The sequence below is a fragment of the Myotis nattereri genome, assembly GCF_964212035.1.
Source record: "Myotis nattereri genome assembly, chromosome: 16".
NCBI classification, from domain to species: domain Eukaryota; kingdom Metazoa; phylum Chordata; class Mammalia; order Chiroptera; family Vespertilionidae; genus Myotis; species Myotis nattereri.
The window spans coordinates 47,268,004-47,291,325 of record NC_138091.1 but is presented as its reverse complement, the minus strand read 5'-3'; the positions used below and the strand labels follow the sequence as shown (position 1 = coordinate 47,291,325).

General features: G+C 57.1%; 1 protein-coding gene across 1 annotated transcript in view; it reads right to left on the bottom strand.

Moving 5' to 3' along the window:
• The window catches only part of ARHGAP23 (Rho GTPase activating protein 23), a gene marked incomplete at its 5' end in the record, with an annotated part of 65,565 nt that extends 42,515 nt beyond the window's left edge, over positions 1–23,050 (bottom strand). The window contains one exon of the mRNA XM_081109105.1: positions 22,988–23,050. Coding sequence (XP_080965231.1) covers positions 22,988–23,050 — 63 coding nt within the window. The remainder of the gene's footprint in view (positions 1–22,987) is intronic.
• Positions 23,051–23,322: the final 272 nt, after the last annotated feature.

Below are 23,322 nucleotides of genomic sequence, written 5' to 3'. Positions count from 1 at the left end.
GCGTGGCAGGTGCTCACCCCCCTGCCACAGCGACCACACTCTTGCCTGGAGAGGCGGCATGGCAGCCCACCGCAGCAGCTCTGGCAGCCCCGCTGTAAGAAGTCCCCTTCCCCCTGTGCTATGATACATGCACGTCTCCTCGCCTGGCCTCGCCTCCGCCGCCGCAGACCTGGGACAATACTGGGTCTTGCTCTCAGCTCAGGCGGAGGAAGGTGGTAAATGCAGACGCAGACAAGGAGGCAGCAGTGAGAACTAGGAAGGTGATTAGATTGGGATGGGGTACAGCCCCCACCCCCCAGCTCTGCTCTCTGAGATAGGGACAGAGATAAGGGACACATGGTTTTGTGGAGGGAGAGGCCCAGGGGGCACGGGGACATCACTAATACTTTCCGGCCCCAGACCCTTTCCAAACTCTCCCACCCTCGTGTCAGGACAGGAGGAGGCATCCCGAAATACCACCTGACTCTGGAAGAAGGGCGGACGGCCTCAGGGCCACAAACTAGACAGAGCTGGGCCCATGGTGGGTTGGTTGGCAAGACCAGGAACTGGGACCCAGGAGTCCGGCTCCTCCCCCCAGGAGCATAAAGAGGTCATTGCGGGGAGCACAGCGCTCATGCTGGGCACAGCGCCCACTATGATTCACACCCCACCAGCCTGGTCGATCCCCGATATCCGAAACACTGGCCCCACCCCCACCCCATTCCTGCTCTGTCCATCCTCACCCACAGAGCACTCACCACCTGCCGCCTCAGCCTCCTCCACCCACTAGAAGACCCTCGTCTGCCCCTGTGCCCAGTCCACTGCCAGGGGGTGGTACTCCTGCCTGACTCTGGGCCAGGCCCCTGCCAGCCCAAACCCCCCAGGACCCCAGATGCCCCCAAATCTCTCCAAACAGCCTGGTCCCTTCCATCCTCCTGCTGCCTGTACCCCAGCAGGCTCCAGCCCCTGGAGGCCAGCACCCAGCCGGGCTTGTCACCCAGCGCCCTGGGAGAGCCCTCAGCCACAGCCCGCCCCCCCCCCTCCGCGGGCATCTCTCCAGCTCCTCCCCCCTCCCCACTGATGGGGGGGGCGCGCACAGCTCCAAGATCACAGGGAGTTGGTGGCCCCTACCCCGCCCCACCTCCCCAGGAGGCCCGCCCAGGCCCCGACCCTGCCCCCGCTCCCCGCAGCTCACCCTGGCCCGCCGCGACCCGGGCGCGTGGCGGTCGCCGTGGCTGGGGCAGGGCAGCCAGAGGCAGCGCGGCTCGGGGGCGCTGCAGTCCACCCCGACGGCGCGCTCCCGGGGCCAGCCCCCGGCGCCCGCGCGCTCCACGCGCCACACGGCGCTGCCCACGAGCGCCGCCGCCCGCGGGCACCCCCGGCCCCGACCCCGGCCGCCGCCGCGGCCCCATGGCGCCCAGGGCCCGGCCTCCGCAGCAGGGCGCGACGCTGGGGGGACCGCGGCCGCTCCTCGGCGCCCCACGGTCGGAGTTCTCGGTCCTCCTGGTGGCAGGCGGGCCCCAGGGGTCCCCGTCCGCCCCCCAGAGCCGCGGGCCCTGGGCCCCGGGGCCCCGAGGGGACGGCCGGCCCGCGCGGATGGCGGCAGGACGGCTGGGGCGGCTCCGCGCCTCCCGCGCCTCCCGGCTGAAGGCGCCAGGCCCGGACACGCCGGCGAGTCGCGCAGGGCAGACGCCTCCCCCTCCGGGGCGGCCCGTCCTCGGCGCCCCAGCCCACACTCACACCCACACACAGCGCCCCCGCAGCCGCTCACTGCACGGCCGTCCGAGCACTCAGTGCACACCCGCGCACCCTCCCCCCCAAAACTCCTGCACCCAGCTTCCTGCACAGTCACAGGTGTACACATGCCCCTCACATGCATGCACACATGAACACACACCCTACCCACCATATAGACCTGCACTACATACACATATCCATGGACTCCACACCCTCCCAAACACACACACACACACACGCACACTCTCCCACTGTCCACATACCCCACAGAAACACACATCAACACACTACTCCCCTCACATGCACAGTGTGTATGGGCTCCATTCTGTGTGCACACATACTTTGGACGCCCTCCCATACATACATGGTCCACACACGCCACAGAGAGGCATTTGCAAGCTTACCCACTGTGGCCTAAAAGCTCACCCGACACCCCACACAAAACCACCCCGCATATGCCCCACAGAGATACCCACACCCCCACAAAAGCAGACAGATGCCATGCACATACCACCCAGCACACCCACTCCATACAGGCACACACCCTGCCCGGCACAGGGAACAGCGCCCGCTCTCATCACACCCCACGCCAAGGTACACCCTAAGGCTACAGGTGGAGTCCCCACCATCACTGGGGGAAGTGTGACTGCCCCTTTTCCCCGGGACCCCCTTCCATTCACTGAGCCTAGAGGGGCCACCCCCAAGCTGACAATGGGCCCCGAGCTGGCCCCCACCCCATCCCCAGCATATGAGTCAGACAGGAAGCCCATGTTGAGGGCAGACCCTGCCCTCCTCCCCTTCCCGGGTGGGGCGGGCAGAGGCCGTGGCGGGTCGGTATGTAATCGCTGCCTCCATGTCTATCCCACTTGGCTGTTCACAGACAGTGTGCTTCTCACCACAGCCCCTCACCGCGGCCGGGGTCACTGCTGTGACCCCATTTCCAGAGAAGCAACCCAGGTTGCTATGGAAGCACCGGGACTCCAAGCCCCAAGCCCCTCACTCCAATGTTGGATCTGACTCCCAAATTCTAGGCAGCATTCAGAGAAGGGAGGCTGGGGGCAGGGGAGGAGGCAGCCCCAGTCCAACCCAGCTCCCCATCTGGGAGTATGGGGAGGAAGACTCTAGTATTGGGCCCTGTGGCAGCCACCCAAAGGGAGAACCGAGCAGAAGAGCTGGCTCCTCATCCCATCCGAGGATGGACAGCTCTGAAGGAGGTAGGGGAGTGACATGGAGAGGCACAGAGAGGAGAGGGGTCCTGGGGGCAGAGGGAGGAGAAGTAGGGGCCATAGGGGTGAGCAGGAGGGAGGGAGGGAGGAGAAGGGAGGGAGGAAGAAGGGCGAGAGTGAGGCATGTGGGGGCCGGAGCGGTTTTGTTCTCCTGTTTCCTGTTTGCTGCTTGCTGGGTCCCCTGTGCAGGAGCTGGACCCCCACCCCCACCCTGGCGGAAGCCAGACGGGAAGAGTGAGGCTGCCACCGGCCGCTGAGTCAGGAGGGCTGAGGGCCGGGCGGGAAAGGACCTCAGTCAAAGGAGCAGAACTCATGACATCTCCATCAGCACCCCCACCCTGAGCCTCCCTGTCACATCCCCCAAAGGCCAGGCCCTCAGAGACCAGCCGGAAGCCCCAAGATGTCGTCAGCCGCGTCGGATTCTGTGGCCCCACGCAGAGGGCCATGGCCACGGGAATGTCCTCGCTCGGTCTGGCCTGGTGTCCCAGCGAGCAGCCCGTAAGTCCTTCCAGACACCTAACTTCCTTTCCTTGTGCTGCAAGTCCACCTGGTTCTGAGGAAATTGAGTGACTCTCCCCCCTCATGCCCCAGGGAACCTTGCATAGCCAACAGGTGCTGCTCTGTGTTTGGATCAAGCCCTGGACTTAGGGTTCTGTGTCCAGGGCTGTAGACATCTGGGAAATGATGAGACATAGATGATGTCCATTTCCTGCCCTCTAACTGGACAGAGACAGCAAGGCCCGGCAAAGGAGGGAGCGGCCTGGGCCAACACAAACCCACACTCCTCCCCCGTAACCCCAGCTGCCCCTTCAGGGACCTCAGGAGGGGGATGTACACAGTAGGGCCTCCAAGGGTGTACGGAGTTTGGGTAAATGATCCTCCAGCCCTGGGGAGCCTTTCGGCCCCCTCCCCCATTTCCTCTGGGAAAGGAATGTGGGGTGGGCCCCAGAGGGCGGTGGGGGAGGGGGCCCAGGACTGGGAAATACCAGGCGTAGCTGAGATTCTATTCCGAGCCTTCCTGCCGAGTGTGAGTCCTCCTTCCCCACACCCTCCCCAGCTTCCTCCCCCCACCTCAGGAATAGCCCAGCGGAGCGGTCCCTCCCATCATCCCCTAGTTTGACCAGCTTGCAAAATCCATTCAACCTTATCTTCCTGAAGGTCATTGGGACAGGTACTGGGGAGGGCATCCAGTCTTCTCTCCAACTGAGATAACCATCTTTTACTGCTTCAAAGCACTTATGCTTTATCTTATCCTAAGAATTGGATGTCCAGGAATATTTTAATACCCATTTTTCAGATGTAGAAACTGAGGTGCAAAGAGGAAAAGTGACTGGTTCAAAGCTTCGCTTTTACTGAGCTGGGACCAGATCCCCAAGTTCTACAGCCTGAGTCAGATCTGCTTCCACGTCCGTCTTGTTTATTCTTTAACAACCATGTCTTGAGTGCCTGCTGTGGGCCAGGTGTGGCGCCAGAGTCTGGGCACCCTGGAGAATAAGAGGAGTGCAGACCTTGTCTTCTGGACCCTTAGACTTCTGTTAGCACCCCGGCCCGTGAAACCGTTAGGGGTCCCCCAGGTCCGGATTCAGGCCAGAGCCAGCTGCCTGCATCCAGAACAAAGCGAGACTCTTACATCAACAGGGCCCAGGGCCCTCATCAGGGGCCCTGAGAGGGGACAGTTTGTTTGAGGGTGTGGTCAGGGGCTGCCCAGGTCAGCCCTTGAACCAGAGGGTGGCCGAGGCTGGAGGAGCAGGAAGAGGAGAGGGTCTGGGGCCCACGGGTCAGGGACATGAGGAGGAAAACTGATACCTTGGGAAGGCTAGTGGTTCAGGAAGTGAGAGAGGGACTGGGGGTCAATTCGCCTGCTTTTCCTTCTGGTTTCCCCCCCAGAATGTAGGCCCCAAATCAGGAGATAAACAGTACCCCCACCCCAAGAGAATGATCTGGCACTTCAGAAGCTTCCCATACGTACGCCCATCACATGCCACCGAAAGCAGGTCTGTAACCACCCCACCGCCTCACACCCAGACAGAGCGAACCGCCGCCAGGTCCGGCCATCCCAGGCATGCAGGCAATGTGATACCCACGGCATCTTGCCCGCCCCCGCCTGGGCCTCCAACCCCTGACCCAGTCCCCTCGCTCAAGGGCAGCTGCCCCTCGGTCCCCCTCCACCCTTTTGCCCCATTCAGATGCCTGGTTCCCAGCACCAGTTGTGTACAATCCTGACATGCCCCAGCAGGCCAAGCTGATGAGCCGGCCCAGCAAGCCTGCATCTCCCCAGCACTCTCAATGTGCAGATAACCCCTAGTCACTGGGAGCACTTGGTATGGCCCCATGGACAGGGTGTAGTTCAAAGAATCTCTCCAGACTCATGCTTTCCCCCTCCAGGACCAAGCTTGCCCTGAGTTGGGGTAGTTGGGACACTCCTCTCCCACCCTCAAAAAGGGCCAGAGCCAAGGAAGCCTTGGGGGGGGGGGGGGGCGGGGAGGAAGCAATTCCACTGTCATCTCAAGGAGGGACCAAGGATCAGAATCACCACATTCTTCAGTGTCAGCGTGGCCCAGGCCTGAGCACATGGGCTCTGGAGTCCTGGATGCAGACAGGTCTGAGTCCCTTCTCTACCTCTTTCTGGCTGTGAGACCGACCTCCCCAGAGTTACTTAATCTCTTTGAGCTTCTGTTTCTCACCAATAAAATAGGAATTAAGTAAATTAATTGTTGGGAGAATTAAGTAAATTAAAGAAAGTCCTTAGCACACACAGGCCCTGGGCATATAGTAGGGATTCAATAAATGCAAGTTTTTGTTGTTGTTGTTTTCCTTTTTTAAAAAAAAAAAAAAATCTTTTATGGCGATACAATTAACATTCACCATTATATTAGTTTCAGATGTACAACATAATAATTCAAAATTTGTATGCATTGTGAAACGATCACCACAATGAGTCTGGTTAACGTCTGTCATCGTCTATAGTTACAGAATGTTTTGTTATGATAAGAATTTTTAAGATGTGTTCTCTTAGCAATTTCAAATATGCAATACTGTATTATTAACTATAGTTGCCATGCTGAACAGTACATCCCCATGACTTATTTTAGAACTGGGCGTTTGTACCTTTTGACTTCCTTCACCCATTTGGCCAACTCCCTCAATATCCCCCTTCACCCCCTTAGTCCCCCAACTCCCCTTCCCAGCCTCTGGCAACCACACATCCGTCCTCTATGAGCTTGGTGGGGTTTTGGGTTTGGGGTGTTTTTTATTAGAATTCCACATCTAAGTGAGATCATACAGTACCTGTCTTTCTCTGACTGACTTATTTCACTTAGCATAATGCGCTCAAGGTCAATGCAAGCTGTTTTGATTGTCTTTGGATATTTACACTCTCACACCCCCAGCCACACTCACATTGAGACAGACAACTCAGCCACATGTACACAAAGACACGGTGACACATGCAGACCCTTAGGGAGACCTGCACAGAGCCAGGTGAACCCACGCACGTGGGCATCACTGCCACCTCCCCCAGCCAGCCCCCCACAGGCTCCTACATGCCCCACTTCTCCCCAAGCTGAGAGGAATCTTCAGGAGCCCCCCTTCCCTAGCAGAACTTGGGAAGGCCCAGAGCCTGGTCTTGTAGGTCCTTTGGGAGTGGGGAAGAGGTGGGCGACGTGAGACCCCAGGATGGGACTTGCTCTTAGCAAGCAAGGAACCTGGCAGAAGTGCCAGGCTGGCAGGGCCTTTCCCAGCAAGAGAGCCAACTTCCCCCTCCGGGAGGGAGGACTACAGAGGAGCATCTTTGCTCATGGTGGGAAATGAGCACTTGCGGAAAAGGGTGAGTCTGGAGCCAGCCACAAAGTAAACACCAGGGCCATTGCCGAGGCAACTGCAGGCCAGTGTGGGCCAGGGCCCACCACAAGCCCTGTCCAACCCCCTGATTTTCTCCACTCAGCAGCCCCTGGCTGTCTCGATGCATGCCCTCCATGTGTCCACTCTGGTCTCTGGGTCTGTCTGGGACTCCCCTGAAAGAAGGGCCTCTGCCTCCTCCCTCAGATTGGGAGCTCCCTACAGCAGCATTGGGATTTTTGTTTGTTTGTTTGTTTTGCCCCATATCCATCTAGGGCAGCGGTTCTCAACCTGTGGGTTGCGACCCCTTTGGGGGTCGAACGACCCTTTCACAGGGGTCGCCTAAGACCATGGGAAAACACATCTATAATTACATATTGTTTTTGTGATTAACCGCTATGCTTTAATTATGTTCAATTTGTAACAATGGAAATACATCCTGCATATCAGATATTTACATGACGATTCGTAACAGTAGCAAAATTACAGTTATGAAGTAGCAACGAAAATAATTTTATGGTTGGGGGTCACCACCACATGAGGAACTGTATTAAAGGGCCGCGGCATTAGGAAGGGAGAGAACCACTGATCTAGGGTCTCCCAGAGGTCACCACCTGTGTCTTTCTCCTCAGATTGGAGAATGCTCAAGGGCATGACCTGAGTCTCCCCATCAGACAGAGAGCTTCGTAAGGACAGGAGCTACTGAACTTCCAGATATAGATTTGTATTACTAGAGTGCTTTGTACATCGTAGGCTCTCAATAGTTATTTGGTCATGGTGAGAATGTGGAGAAATTGGAACCCTTATGCATTACTGGTGGGAATGCCAAATGGTTGCTGTTGCTATGGAAAACAGTACGGTGGTTCCTCAAAAAATTAAACATAGCAATTCCACTTTTGCCTCTGTACCCGAAAGATAAGAAAGTTGGGACTCAAACTGATATGTGCACACTCATGTTCAAGGCAGCATTACTCAGAAGCCAAACGGTGGAAACAACCCAAATGTCAATCAATAGATGAATGGATAAACAAAATGTGGTCTGCCCAGCATCCATCAGTCGATGAGTGGCTAAAACAGCGATGGTACATTTACACAACGGAATACTAATCAGCTGTAAAAAAAAAAAAGAGGGAAATTTTGCCCTTTGCAACAGCAAGGATGGACCTGGAGAACATTATGCTAAGTGAAATGAGCCAGTCAGAGAAAGACAAGCCCCAAATGATTTCACTCATATGTGGAATCTAATGAACAAAGTGAGCTAACATGTAAAATACAGACTCGTAGACAGAGCGCAGGCTGACAGCTGTCAGGCAGTGGGGGGTGGGCTGGGGGTGGGTGGAGGGATTGAGCAAAAAAGAAAAAAAGAGAAAGAATTCATTGGCACGAACAACTGTGCGGTGATTGGGCAGGCAGGGGGAGTGAGTGGAGGTGGACGAGGGCATGAGGAATAAATGCTGATGGGAGAAACTTAAATTAAAATTTAAAAAATGTGGTATATACATACAATGGAATTTTATTCAGTCTTAAAAAGGCAGGAAATTCTGACATATGTGACAACATGGATGAACCTTGAGGACATTATGCTAAGTGAAATGCACCAGACACAAAAGGACAAATATTGTAGAATCCTACTTACATGAAATACCTAGATTCATAGAGACAGAAAATAGAATGGCGGCTGCCAAGGGCTGGGGGAACAGGAAATATAAGTTACTGTTTAATGAGTATAGAGTTTCAGTTTGGGGAGATGGAAAATGTCTAGAGATGGATGGTGGTGATGATGGCTGCACTACAATGTGAATGTACTTAATACCACTTAAAAGTGGTACATTTTAGCCCTGGCCACTGTTGCTAAATGGTTAGAGCATCTGCCGGCACATCAAAGGGTCTCAGGTTCAATTCCTGGTCAAGAGCACATACCTGGTCAAGATTAAATTCCCAGTCCCTGGCCAGGGGTGCTTGTGGGAGGCAACCAATCGATGTGTCGCTCTCTCACACAGTGATATTTCTTTCCCTCTCTCTCTCCCTCTCTCCTCCCCCCTCTCTCCCTTCCATTCTCTCTAAAAATCAATGGGGGGGGGGAATATATATATATGTTATATATGTATATAGCTCCTCGGGTGAGGATTAACAACAACAAGAAAAAGGTATATTTTATGTTATGTATATTTTACCACAATAAAAAAAATGGCAAGATCAGAATTCAAATGGGAAAAAAAAATCCTGTTGAAAGGAGAGGAACAAGTGAACAATCTCCCATTGGGGCCCAGAAGCAAGCCCGACCCAGAGATTGTCCGGGACAGCTGGGAACCTCCTGCCTGAGGACCTTTCCTTCTCACCCCTCTCCTCTCCGTTGTGCCTTCTCAGACCCCTGATTGTCATCTTTGGGGGCCCCAGTACCCCCTGCACAGGGGGCGCTCTGGGGCTGCCAGGGAGTCTGAACTTTGATACAGTCCGCCCTTGGCATTGATGAGGACCTGCCATCTATCAGGGGCTGACCTGATGGAGGCACAGTCTCTGGGGATGCCATATCCCATGGTGTCAGGACCTTGGAAGAATTTTCCTATCAAAAGCGGGGCTAAGTGTGAGGTTCCTGCCTCCTGAGGGCCGACCCCGCACAGCGCACCCATCACACACACACACACACACACACACACACACACACACACACGGGCGCGCACACACAGGAAGTTCCCGTTCCCACATGCTCTCTCAGGCGCACACTCCAAGACACACAAGCAGGCAGGTCCCATGGCAGCAGAGCCCCCTGCTGGCCCAGCACGAGCACACTTACCGCCCTCATTCCCTCCACCCTGCCTCTCCCCGTTCATCCTCCAGTCCCCTCAGCCCCAACCACACCCCAGGACCACCCCTCTCCACCTCCCCCGGGACCAGGGTCTATGGAACCTTGGGAAGGCTCTCCCTCTGGTCAAGGAGCACTGGAGAGAGGCTAGGGCAGCGGTTCTCAACCTTCCTCATGCCGCGACCCTTTAATACAGTTCCTCGTGCTGGGGTGACCCCCAATTTCATTGTTACACATTGAACATAATGAAAGCATCGTGATGAATCACAAAAACAATATGTAATGATATATGTGTGCTCCGATGGTCTTAGGCGACCCCTGGGAAAGGGTCGTTCGATCCCCAAAGGGGTCGCGACCCACAGGTTGAGAACCGCTGGGCTAGCGCCTCTGAGATCGAGTTCCTGGAGGCAGGAGAATGCGTACAATGACTCTTCTCCAAAGTCGTCATATCCATTCGGAGGCTCCACGCTGGAAGCCCATGTCAGTGGAGGTGGGGGGAGGGAGGGGGAGAACTCGGGGAGTGGCTCTCTGTGAATATCTGCCTGTTGTCTGACCACCTGGGCACAGACAACAGGTGCACCCACTGCTGTTTTGTTTTGTTCTTCAGGGGAGAGCTCAGTCCTAGTCAAGCTGAGCCCACATCTCCTCCCAGGGCAGGCCTCGGCAGATTCCGAAAGTCTCCCTCAGGGCACCCGGGGCTGCCTGTGAAGAGAGGCTCTCAGCCCCACCCCTGAAACCACCCACCCCCTCACCCAGGCCCTGCCCAACCTGCCCAGGTCATCCCTTCACCCCACCTAGGAGCTGAACCTCTCCCTCACCCAGTCCATGATGCCCCAGAGGCAGCTGGAAGGGTGGAGGGGACGGTGGCTCTGTAGGGACAGCCCCCCCTGGCTCTTGCCCATAGGGGAGCTGCGGTGGTTTCTGGGCTGGGCTCTGTGGTCAGAAGAGGACAGATGGCATTGCCTTCAGCCCTATATCCTACCCCTCACCAGTTTGCCTGGCCCCATGTTAATAGTTGTTGAGTCCTTACTATATGCCAGGCAGGCTGCACATGCATGACCTCATTTAAGAGCAGAACAGCCCCTTGGGAGATCTCTCTCTCTCTCTCTCTCTCTCTCTCTCTCTCTCTCTCTCACACACACACACACACACACACACACACACACACACACACCATCTTGGCCCCTTGCCCCCACCCCCCAGTCTGGTGCCAGGTGGGAAATGCTGGGCTAACCCACAGGAGCAGCGAGGGGCTGGAGCTGGGAGGGTGGTGAGAGAGCTCACTCACTGTCCCAGGATCGAGAAGGCTGATACGGAGAAGGGGTCACACCTGCCCTTGGTACTGGCCCTGGCCCTTTCCGGCTATGTGACCTCAAGGTCACTCGGGTTTTCTTATTTCTTCAGCTACAAAACGAAGCTGAGGATAGCGGTCGGACAAGCTGCTGGGGAAGCATGTGGGGAGCTGATAAAGGGGAGGTGTATGGCCCCAGCCCTGCATTCCACCCGTCAGTGAGCTCTGCCTTCCAACCGTCTCCCGGGTCCATCGCTTCACCACGTCCACTGCTCTGCTCCTCTGCTCCTCGCGGCCACCACTCCCCTGACAGTCCAGACTGGCTGCTTTAATGCTATGGCCACCAGACTCTGTGGGACATGCCTCCAGGCTCCCACACGCCCACCGCACCCCTTTCCTCCGTGTTCCAGCTCCCCTGGCCTCCTGCCAGTTCCTTTGAGGACCGGCACCCTTCCAGCCTCAGGCCCTTTGCACATGCTGCTTCTGGAATGCTGATTTCTCTTCCCCAGTTCCCTCCCTGCCTCGCCAACACACACCCTAACTAACTACTACCCACCCTGTATTTCTCAGGAGGAAAAAAAAATGTCACTGCCCCAGAGACACCTCCTCTGGGCCCCTAACCAGGGCTGGTCCCGCTGCACCCCTCACAGCACCTTGAGCTGGTGTCTATATAATTATGAGGTCATTTTGACCATCTTCCTATGCCACCCCAGGACGGTGAGTTCTGGAAGGCAGGGACCGGCTACTTTGCTGGCTGTCAGATCCTCAGCTCCTGGCACAAGGTGAGCGCTGGGCAACCATTTCTGAACGTGAAGGGATGAATGAGCTTCTCACAGAGAGTCTTTGGGAGGTGTCTGCCTGGTGCTGGGGCTGCTTCAGATCTTTGTCTATTTTTTTTTTCATCCTACCCCTTCCTCAGTGGGATCCAGATCCGGAAAGTGGGGGTGCTGGAACAAGGATGGGGGGAGGGGAGAAGCTGCTTCAATCGCCTTTGCAGTGTCCTGGGTCCTCTCACCCCAGCTGGCCAAGCCTTGTCCACTCAGGGCTGGCCCGCCACATCCCAGCCCGCCTCTCTGGAATATAATAACCCTTGTCTCTCCCCGTCCCTCGTCTTCCCTTAACGGATCCCTGTCCTCCAGGTCTCAGCTTGACTGCTTCTGGAAGCTTCCCGGACTGCGAGCTTCGGAGCTCGCCAGGGTCCCACACCAGTGGCAGCTCCGATTCAAGCCCAGGCACCGGGTCGGCCGGTCTGCGGACACAGGCCAGGCTCCGGGCCGCCGCATTGCAGCCTCCTTACTACCAGCTTCTCCCTGCAGGCCCGGCCCAAAGGCACGCCCCTTCTCACGGCCTCAGTTTCCCCCTGCGGACTCGAGATTTCAAGAAGACGGGCAGAGAGGATGAAGGCGGGGAGGGGGAGGCACAGGGAGGAGGAGGAAAGGGGAGGCGAGAGGAGGTAGGGAGGAGCGCGAAGGGGCGACAGCTTCGGGCCAGCCAGACTCGAGAAACGCCAAGTATGCGAACCACGCCAGCCCCAGAGCTATGAATAGTGCGGCCGGCCAGGCTGGCAGCCTAGGTCTGCCCTTCCCACCTCCCCCAACACCCCCGCCCGCCGCCCCAGTACCCCCCTCCCCCCCAGCCCTCCCCCAACCCCCTCACCCCAACCCCCCACCCCCGCCCCAGTACCCCCTCCCCGCCCCAGCCCTCCCCCAACCCCCCCACCCCCCGCCCAAGTACCCCCCCAACCCCCCTGCCCCAGCCCTCCCACGCCAGCCCGGGTAGCCCACAGGGGCCAGAAAAGGGGCGGGGTCGGAGGAGGCACGCTTGGGGGCGAAGCCTGAGTGGCCGGAGTGGGGGGGTGTGGCCATGCAAATAAGGAGCAGCGGGCGTATCTGATTGGCGGGTCTTTGCCGGCCTGGGAACGTATGCCCAATGGGCACTCAACCAGGCTCAGCGCCCGCCCGCCCGCCCGCCCGCCCGTCCTTCAGCACCGTGCAGGGCCTCCGCCCTCTTCCGCTTCCCTGGCGGCTGCGGTTCCCAAGCCCGGAGTCACCGCGGCTCCGACTCCACTGACACTGTGCGCTGCAGGCCTCGCACCCCCTCAGCCAGGGCCTGCTGCCTCCAGACACCGCCCTGCCCACCCCGGGCCAGTGCCCACCCCGGGCCAGGTCAGCCTCGCCTCCGCCTCCGCGGACTTAGACAGTTGGGCCCTTGGAAATTGCACCTGCCCTGCCTGGGGACCCCCTTTCCCCATCAGTGACCGCCGTGGGGAGCAGTCCCCAGCCCAGCCCTGCCCCTGTGTACCCCCAACAGGTCAGTCAATCTCAGCCCCCCTCCTTTTTTCTTTCATTCCAGCACCATGGGCTGGGTGTCAGTGAGGGCCTGGCACCTACAAGATGCTTTAACAAATCTTAGTTTGGTAGTCCACAAAGGATTTTTTAAATTAATAAAAGTCTCTGACTTTATAAAGAGATAGACATGCAACAAATAAAGAGGATGCAGACCGTAGTGTTTAAAAAGTTCCAAAACAGGACTCAGAGGATTTTGGGGTTTGAATCCCAACTTGGTCCCACTTCCTAACTGTGTGTCGCTGGACTAGTTACTAACCTCTCTGAGCTTATTTTTCTGCATTTATAAAACAGGGATAATCTGTTCTTCATGGGGCTGTTGTGAAGATTAAAGAGACAGTTTGTGTGAAGTGCTCAGCACAGCAATGTCTGGCACTGAAAGGCTCAATGTTAGGACACCCAGTACTCCGGTTGTTATTATGTGGGTCTCACAAGGCAGTGCCAGGTGCTATGGGAACATACAGTTCATGAGTCAACAATGTTCAGTCATCAGGACCTGGGCTGGAAGTTGGAGATAGTTCAGTGAACAAGGCCAAGTCTGCCCTCACGGGGCTTACTGCCCAGAGGAGAAAGTCCCCATATATCTGAGGACTTGGGCGGGGGCCGGGGAGGGGGGGGGGTGCTTTACAGAGAAGGATATTTGAACTGGGCATTGAAGGATGAATAGGAGTTTGAGAAATAGAGAAGACAGGAAAGGCTATTCAGAGAAGGTGAAGAGATGGTGTGGCAAGTTTCTGGAAAGGGAAGAGGGTGATGTATCTGCTCCTATTCTGTCCTCTCCATCCCCACCTCCGGTTTCAGCCCTCATCATCTGGTCTGCTGTCTCCGCTGCCTGCCACCCTTCCATGGCTCCACAGTCTCTATGAAAACAAGTCATGCTGGGTCTGGAATGCCCATCTCTCCCTTCTATGCCTACCACCCCTCTATTGCCCCAGCCGACATCTTTAGACCCGGGCCAGCCTTGCTTCCTCAATGAAGCTTTCTTTCCCTCAGAGCTCCAGCATCTTTAGAAGAACCAGGGGCTCAGCCCGTGTTGATGGAGCCCTGGGGTGCTCCATACCACTCAAGGGCAAACCCAGACTCTAGGCAGGCACGAGGAGAAGCAGGCACGGCGGAGGCATGGAGAAGCAGAATATAATCATGCATCTGCACCCTCCACCCCTCCTCCATCATCACCCAGACCCCTACTTGGATTTCAGGGCTCGGTGGGGGAAGGTGGGAGTGTCCACCTCTCGCAGGCTCTTCCTGGTCAGGGAAGGTAGCCGTGACACAGACAGGCTTAGGATTCAGAAAGACCCAGACTTAAATTCAGATGCTGGGTGACCTTTGATGGGGTAATTTACCCTCTCAGGGTCTCAGCTCTTGTATCAGTAAATAGATAACCACTTCACAATGACCCTTGAAAATTCATAGAAAAAAAGTTTCACTAAAGAATCCTCAACGATAGGCTTGGAAACAGGAAATGAGAGAAAGGAGATTAATCACATGGCCAATTGGTTTTTAACCAATTCCTACAGCGATTCTACCCAGCCGTACCGTTTCCATCCTTAAACAGCTGTTCGCCTTTGTGGCCACATTCACACTCAAATGACGTCACAGTGAAGATACTCGCTAGTGTCTGCTTTGGTTCTGTCTCCCCAGTTATGCCAGATCATTTTTATGTAATTTTAAAAATTTATATATATTTTTTTATTGATTTCAGAGAGGACGGGAGAGGGAGAGAGAGAGAGAGAAACATCAGTGATGGGAGAGATTCATTGATTGGCTGCCTCCTGCTCACTAGGATTGAGCCCAAAACCCAGGCATGTGCCCTGACTGGAATTGAACCTTGACCTCTTGGTTCATAGGTCGATGCTCAACCACTGAGCCATGCTGGCCGTGCTGTAATATTTTTGACAGAGGGTGTCAAGGAGTGTTCTGGACTGGCAGACAGTGTAGATGCAAATCTCAGCACCTGTGGTTATAAAATCTTAGTGGAGCTGCTGGGTGGTAGGAAAGACAGACAAGAACCCCCTGAGAGCAGGGTTGTGTCTTTTTCATCCAGATCCCAAGACCCACAGAGAGCCTGAAACACAAGAAATGAGGACACACAGGAGTAATCGCCAAAGGAACCAAGGCCGGTTGGCATGGAGATCTGGCTGCTGCCTAGTTTTCCCAGACACAGAACCTCCAATTTCTGGAGTCAGGTCCTTCTCCTGCCCCAGGCTGAAGCCAGGCCTGGGAATGTCCTTAATGCTCCTGGGCCACACCCGTCTCCCAGATAACGCTCTCCCTAGCACTGTGGGACCCAAGCATCCGGGAGCCACTGGCCAAGCCAAGGTCCCAGTGGGGAAGGAAAGGGGGATGTGTGCCCCCCCCCCTTTTTTTTTACATTAAAAATATATATACTGGCCCTAGCCGGTTTGGCTCAGTGGATAGAGTGTCGGCCTGTGGACTGAAGGGTCCCAGGTTTGATTCCGGCCAAAGGCACATGCCTGGGTTGCAGGCTCGATCCCCAGTGGGATGTGCAGGAGGCAGCCAATCAATGATTCTCTTATCATTGATGTTTCTATCTCTCTCTGCCTCTCCCTTCCTTTCTGAAATCAATATATATATATATATATATATATATATTTTTTTTTTTTTTGATTGATTTCAGAGAGGAGGGGAGGGGGAATGAAAGATTGAAGCATCAATGATGAAAGAGAATCTCTGGGGATCAAGCCTGTAACCCCGGGCATGTGCCCAGGTATATGACCTCCTGGTTCATAGGTCAGGTGATATGTGTGCCTCTTCCTCTGCCTGTCGGCAGCCGTAGCCTGTTGCATGGCCCCCCTTTCCTGACTCCCTCTCTTTCCTCTTACAGACATCCCACCCTCCTCCTGGTCTCTAGGCCCAACCTCAGCTGCCCCATCATCCCCGCCAGGTGCTGCAGGGCAGAGGGGGGCACAGTGCCAAGGCTTCATTACAGCTAATGAGGGCTCAGCTCTGCAGATGCCAGTGCAAGATACGGAAGAGGACCCGACCGCCTGCAGCCCCACCAGGACCTCGGGCCCTCAGCTCCCTCCTCCCCGTCTCTGGAGGGGGAACCAGGGCCACATCCTCGGAAGAGGTAAGGGAGATTTAGAAGCTTCTTCCCAAGAACAGAGAGTGCCATGATGCCACCGAGAGACTGGGGTGTGGGGGCATGAACTAGAAAACAGCATCAGGATAGGGTTCTCCCCTGGGCGGCCAGAGGCTCCCTGTCCACTACTCGATAAAAAACAGACAAACAAACAAACAAAACTCACAGAAACCCGCTCCTCCCCTCCCTCCTCTCACGGAATCACAGCGGGTCAGAGAGACTAGGGACTCTTCACTCCCCTTGGACTGTAACTCAAGGACGCGAGCTCCCTTCTCAGCGGGCTCCCATCCTCCCTCTTCCTCCCACTTTTGCCGCTCCCTTGCCCTCTGCCTCTGCCTCCTTGTCCTGTCTCCGGGCCTCAGTTTCCCCAAGAGTCAAATGGAGAGGAAGGGAAGTAGGGGTGGCCTATCTCCCGTTGAAACTTTTTTTTTAAAACATATTTTTATTGGTTTCAGAGAGGAAGGGAGAGGGAGAGAGCGATAGAAACATCAGTGATGAGAGAGAATCATAGATCGGCTGCCTCCTGCACGCCCCACGCTGGGGATGGAGCCTGCAACCTGGGCATGTGCCCTTGACTGGAATCGAACCCGGGACCCTTCTGTCCACAGGCTGACGCTCTATCCACTGAGCCTAACCAGCCAGGGCACCAGCTGAAACTTTTGAAGATGTTCCCTCTCAGAGAATTTCTCTCCCCGCCCCCCACCCCTCGCCCCCCTCTCTCTTTTGGAGAACAATCCAGATGTTCCTCCCCACGGAGAATGGGGGAATCTCTGTGGTGGAGGGTGGGAGTCTTCACTTCAGCCCCCCCTTTCAGCCTTTTGGGGGCTCTCAGGAGCAGGAAAAGCTCTGATGACCCAGATCTCTACCCCTCTCTCTTACCTCGGGCTCTAAGTCCCACATCTCCCCTACCCCACCCCCCAATCTCTCCAAGGAACTCTCACACTCTTTGAGGAAATTAAAAAAAGAGAAAGAAGCTATGAATTTAGGAGCCCAGGATCAGACAGAAATCATGATAGGAGCCAAATGAACCTTTAGCGAGGCCAAAATGAACTCTGCCCTTCCCTTTATTGACCCCCCACTTGGAGGCCAAGACCCCGGGTTGGTTGTCCTCCCACAAGTGCCCCCAGCCTGGCCACATTCCTCCAGCCCACACACCTCCCGCCAGCCTGCTGCCCAAAGGCACTGCATCTGCTTCCATCCTTGGCTTGCAGATCCTTCATCCTTGCACCCCGCCCCAAGCTGTCTCTCCACCCAGGGGTTCAGGCTGAGCTTTGAAAGGGTCACTTCAAAGAGGACCTGCCTGTGAGAGCCCAGCCAGACCCAGGCCTGGCTCCTCGGCCAGATTCCCGGCGGCTGGGACAAAGGCTCCACTGTTCCTCCGACCCCCAGACGCCCCCAAATGCGCTGGGCATAAGAAGTCTTTCTTTCCCCAGTTCCGCTCCTTACAGGCCCTTGCTCTTTGCCACTGGGAGTAGCCCTGGTCCCTCCTCCAAGAGAGACTGGGAATTGGGGTGTGGGGGGAGACAGGGAGCTACCAGCTCCCCCATGACCACCACCACCACCACCACCAAACACCCACCCCCTCGGGCAGCCAGAATGTGGAGGCAGCCTTGGGGCCTCGCCGCCCCTCAACCACCAGGCCCTTTGCAGGCCTGCAAGGGCCGCCCACCCATCAGAACCAAGCCCATGCTTACAGGCCTTCTCCGGGAAGTCTTCCAGGACCCCCTGTGCTTGGAGGGACCTCACGGCACAGCCTCGAGTCTCTCATTCCTCTCTCCAGTCCCTGATAGCAGGAAACAGGTCCCACCTGCTCCTCTGAGCCCCTACCACCCGGCGCTAATCCCAGAGCCGAGCCCTTCAGGTTTTCTGTGTTAACCTCTCACCCAGTGCCTGAATTCTCTCCACTCCAGCCGGCGCTTGCTCACCTCCTCTGATTGGGGCCCTCATCACCTCCAGGGGCAGCTCATTTCCTCTTCAGATTACTCAGGCCATAAAGGGTTCCCTCTATTGAGCCCAAAGTATGTTGTTCTCATTTCCATCCATTGATTATTGTTTGTTTAATCCCAGTTGCCACTAAGAGTTCAGATTACCAGATGTCAGCCACTTTACCTATATTACCTCATTCAACCCAAAACCATTTTGAGGGTTTCTTCCAGGGACAAGAAAACGGAGACCAAAAAACAATGAACTTGGCCAGATCACATAGTGAACAGGGGGCAGGGCTGAAATCTGCGCTTCAGCAAGGCTGGCCAGGGCCCAGGCATGCAGCCTGCCTCCCCGTGTGCCCAGGCACCTCCCCACACCGAGTCTTCTCTTTTCCAGTCCAGCTCCCCCCCAGCCTTTGTCAGTACATCCAGTGTGACCTGGTGATGGAGTCTGATGTTCATTCAGACCAGCAAATGGGGAGCAGGGGGAGTCAGAGGGGAAGCAGTCACCTGCCCAGGAGCACACAGGTTTGAGCAGGTTGGAGGAATGACCCCGGGCCATCGTAGGGTTTAGGACCGGGCGTCCAGTACCCCTTCCTGTCAGACATAGAGAACTGATGGCTGTGACAGCCCTGCCCCAAACCAAACACTCCGTGCGCCCTCCAACTATTAATATTAAGCTGAACATCTCAGGGCCAGAGAGATGAAAAAAGGAACAGGCCTCCTTAATCCAATCTGTAGTCTTTTCCCATGTGCCCACTGCCCAGCACTGTCCCCTTGGAACTCTGGGAGAAGAAGGGAGGGAGAGAGGGCAAGAGAGAAGCCGGAGGACTGGGGGCCCCCAGTGGCCCCCGTTAAGCGGTGGAAGGCATTGGTGACAGGGTGTGGGTGAGCTTTCCTTTTCTTTCTAGGTTTGGCTCAGGCACTCCTGGCGCAGATAACACAGTAATGCACTTCTCGGCTGCCTTCCCAAGACTCCAATCCCGGCTGCTTCCACAGGGTTCGATGATCGAATTCTGTGGTTTTCCATACACTGTCAGTCATTCAGTCAGTCAACAAACAGCACTGCTCTGGCCAGGCTCTGTGGATACCGAGATAAACAGGACACCTCTGGGCCTGCCTGGAATGAGGTCAAGAGCAAGGTCAGCTCCTTAGCTCTGCCACCAGCTGTGTGCCATGAGGAAGCCATGTAATCTTTTTGTGCCAGTTTCTTTGTCTGGATGATGATAATGTACCTACCTAGAGTGCTAAGCACTTCGGAAGTAGTTGCTGTTATTATTTTTCTTGCCCTCAAATAATGCCAGTCTGGTCGGGGAGACTGACTTGTAGACCGGCCGTCACAATGCCAGGGGCAGAGCTAGGCCCGGTGAACCCTGGGAGGCCAGGGGAGGGGCTGCTCCCTGGCCTGCACTTCACAAACATTTATGGAGAATCACTCTGTGCCAGGCACTGTGCTGGCCACTGGGGACACGGAGATGAACGGGACACATTGTCCACTCATCCTTGGTCCCCTCCGCCCTCCCTTCTCCCTCCTGGGCCTGGTCCCAGAACCCGGCACCGAGGGGGACACTCAGGACAGAACCAACTGTGCATGGAAAGGCATGGCCTGGGGGCCGGCAATCAGAACACCTGGGTTCATGTCCGCCACTCACAGGCCACCTGACGTTGGGCACTCTCTGACCTCAGTTTCCCCACTGGAGCAGGAGGGAGTTAGACAAGAAGACCCCTCTGGTCCTGACCCACACTGACAGCTGAGGAATATGCTCCACCCCCATAGGGCCCCAAAGTCCAGCCCCAAGGCCACCCCAGCCTGCTGTCCCACCGAGGCAGTGGGGAGAAGATGCCTGCCTGGCACAAACTGGCACTGCCCTGCTGATGAGCTGGCACCATTTCACGTGGAACAGGGGGCCTGGATCTAAAGGCGGGTTGTTGGAAGGGGTGGGGGTGCTAGGGGCAAGGCAGAGCCAGCTCCCACAGGCCCTATTCATGGCTCTCTCTGGGGAGGGAGAGAGAGCAGGATAATTAAGCACAGGCTTTATCCAAATCCCTGACCAAGCCAATATCTCACCTTTGAACCAGCAGACCAGGGCTAATGTCCCTTTGGAAGGAAAACACCAATGAACCGAACCATGACCAAGTCTATGGGCTGGCATGGGGCCTGGCGGTTGGAGGGTAAATGAGCTGATTCCCCACCCACCACCCATGGACACCTGAGGCCTCGCCACCCTGAGGCCTCTTGTGCCCATCCCTGTCCCAACTGAAAGAAAAACCACCAAGCTCCAATCTAGCAAGAGGTTGACCTTGATCTTGGACTGTGTCCAAGATGGACCCAGCTTTGGGGTGTGAATGACAGCAGGACAAGGCAGGTCCTGAGACGAGAGATAGCAGAGTGAGAGGATGGACTCCAGCCGGATTGCCGGGACCCTACTGCGGCTCTGCCACCCATTAGGGATGTGATTTTATTCAAGCTATTAGCTCTGTGTGCCTCAGTGCCCTCAACTGTAAAATGGGAATGATGGTACCCACACCTCATGGTTGTGTTGTGAAAATTAAATGAGGTCGTTTATATAAATCCTGGCCCATGTCTTAGCGGTCAGCTGTACTATGAAACTCCCCCTCCTTAAAAACACATGTTTGGGGGCACTAATGTATATGCTCGTTTGACTATATTTGATCCCCTATGAATCCCTCTGTATTTCTGCACTGGAATCCACCTCCACCGGCATCTACCAGACCCGCTATAGTGGAGGAAAGTTCCCGGCATGATGCTCCCGGCTAGCCTGGGATGCTGCAGCTCGTAAGCCTCTCCCTGGAAGTTCTCCCCAAGAGCTAACTGCAATCCCTCCTGTTGTAACTGATTCCATTCTCCTCCTTTGTACTCTTAACCATGCACATCATGAAATCCTTCTAAGAATCCCTGCAATGAAGGGTGAAGCAATACATGCCTCTGCCCACTCCTGCACTGCCCTGTTCTGTACCGACACCTGCCCTCACCCCCACTCCCATTCATGCCAAAAATGCTGGCCTCCTGCTCCCCTTTCCCATGAGCTCAGGGTCAGCCTGAGGAGGGAGCACAGACTCCATCCAGGCTGCCCAGACACAGGGCCTATTCCCCAGGCCCAGACCCTCTCCGCTTGGACTGGGATCCTCAAAAGCCTGCCCCATTCCCCATGGTGTCCGAAAGCCACCTTCCTCATAACGCTCTCCTCCGAAAAGTTTTCATCTTGTGACGCCCATCAAGAGACTGGGGGGCCTGGGGTGCAGAAACTGGGAACGCCTAGCCCTTTGGGGGTGGACCCAACCACCATGTGAGCAAGTGGAAGAGGCTGAGGTTGGGAGCCTTGGAGTTATGTTTGGAGGTGAAATGAGGTTATGGAGTCGAGATTCACATCGAATGCCAGTGAGCACAGCATCTCAGCGAGAGAGCGGCCACTTCTGGGAATGGGACTGTTGCCCTGGCAGAGGGGGAGAACCTGGAATCAAAGCCATCCACCCCAAGCTAGGCCACAGGGGAAGGGTGGGGGTGAGATGGTAGAGGAGAGAGATGAAGTATGTGTTGGTGGTGGTGGTGGTGGTGGTGGTGGAGTGTAATCCAAGGGACTCGGGCTTAATGACCTCCACCCCCACCCCCTGTCCATCCTGAATTTCAAGTTTGTAATTAGGAGCACTTTGGCTGAGCAGCGGAGGGGGAGTTCGGGAGAAGTGAGCACTCATCCCTCCAGCTCCCGAGACACAGTCTCGGGGTTTGCAAAGTGCTAGACCCCAGCTTCCCCCTGGGGGGAGGGCTGGGAGGAGCACCCCCGCGGCCCCCAGACCTGTCAGAGGAGGAAGAGGCCTCAGCCCAGACCTTGACCCCAACATAGACCCCCAGGGAACTTCCTTTCTAAGCCCAGGGAACAGAAGGGCCTGACAGTGTTCGATCCTTCAGCTCAGGAAGGGGGGCAGTGCATGTGTGGGTGCCCCGGCGGGACCCGGCAGCCAGGCTCGGCAGGAGGGGGCTGACCCGATGGGGCCCGGAGGCCCCTGCCGGCCCCTCCCCACCCTCAGCAGCTGGCAGATGAAAGAACCCAAGCAAAGCAGCCCAGCGCTGAGTAATCCCCTGGCACCCCGCGACCAGACCCACCCACGGCCAGTCCGAGGGGAGCAGGGGTCCCGAACCCATTCTCTTCCTCGGGACCTCGGGCCGGGGGCGCGGCGGACTCGCGCCAGGCAGTTCGCTGCGCCGTCCGGCCCGGCAGGGGGCGAGTGCGGCGCGGGGAGGGGGTGTCCGGCCGCCGCGGTCAAGGACGTCCCGCTCCGGGAACTCCCTCCCCCACCCCCTCTCCCTCCAGCTGTGCCGGGGCCTCGCCAACGGAAAACGAAAACTCGGGCAGAGGAAGCAGCGGCGGGCGCCCCGCCTGAAAAACCCGGACAAAAGGCGCGGACCTCCCGCCCCCGCCGGCCAGCCGCTGGGGTCCGGGCACGGCCGCCCCGGCCCGTGCCCCCTGCCCTGGCCGCCCCGGGAGTCCCGGCCCCCGGCCTACCGTCCTGCCCCACCTCCTGCCCAGGGCAACTCTCGCTCTGCCCCCCCCCGCCCCCTCCGCCCCCCGGCCCCCCGCCGGCCGGCATCCCCCGCAGCCGTGCCCGCCGTGCCCGCGCCGTGCGCCCTGCGTTGTGCCCGCCGAGCAGGGCGCCGCGACCCGGGCCCACCGCCAGCGCCCGGCAGTGCCGGGACCACCCCTCCCCTGGCCGAGCGCCTCACCTGGGGGGGCCGGGGGTCCGAGCGGGGCGGGATCCCGACCAGGCAGAAAGCGACTCCATTCATCGGGCGGCAGCGGCGACTCTGCGGCCGGGGCGCAGTTGGGGGCGCGCGGGCTGGGACCCGAGAGGGGCGGGGCCGCCCCTGAGCTCCGCCCCCTGAGCTCCCGACGGGGCGCACGCGCCGCCTCCCGCAGGGCGCTGCACGGGGAGAGGGGGCGCTGCACGGGGAGAGGGGGCGAGCTGGAGGGCAGAGCGCCGCCCGGGCCAGGGCGATGGTCTCCGGGGGACCGTCCGGGCCAGCCTCCCGGGGACCGGCCCCAACAGACGGTGATCCGG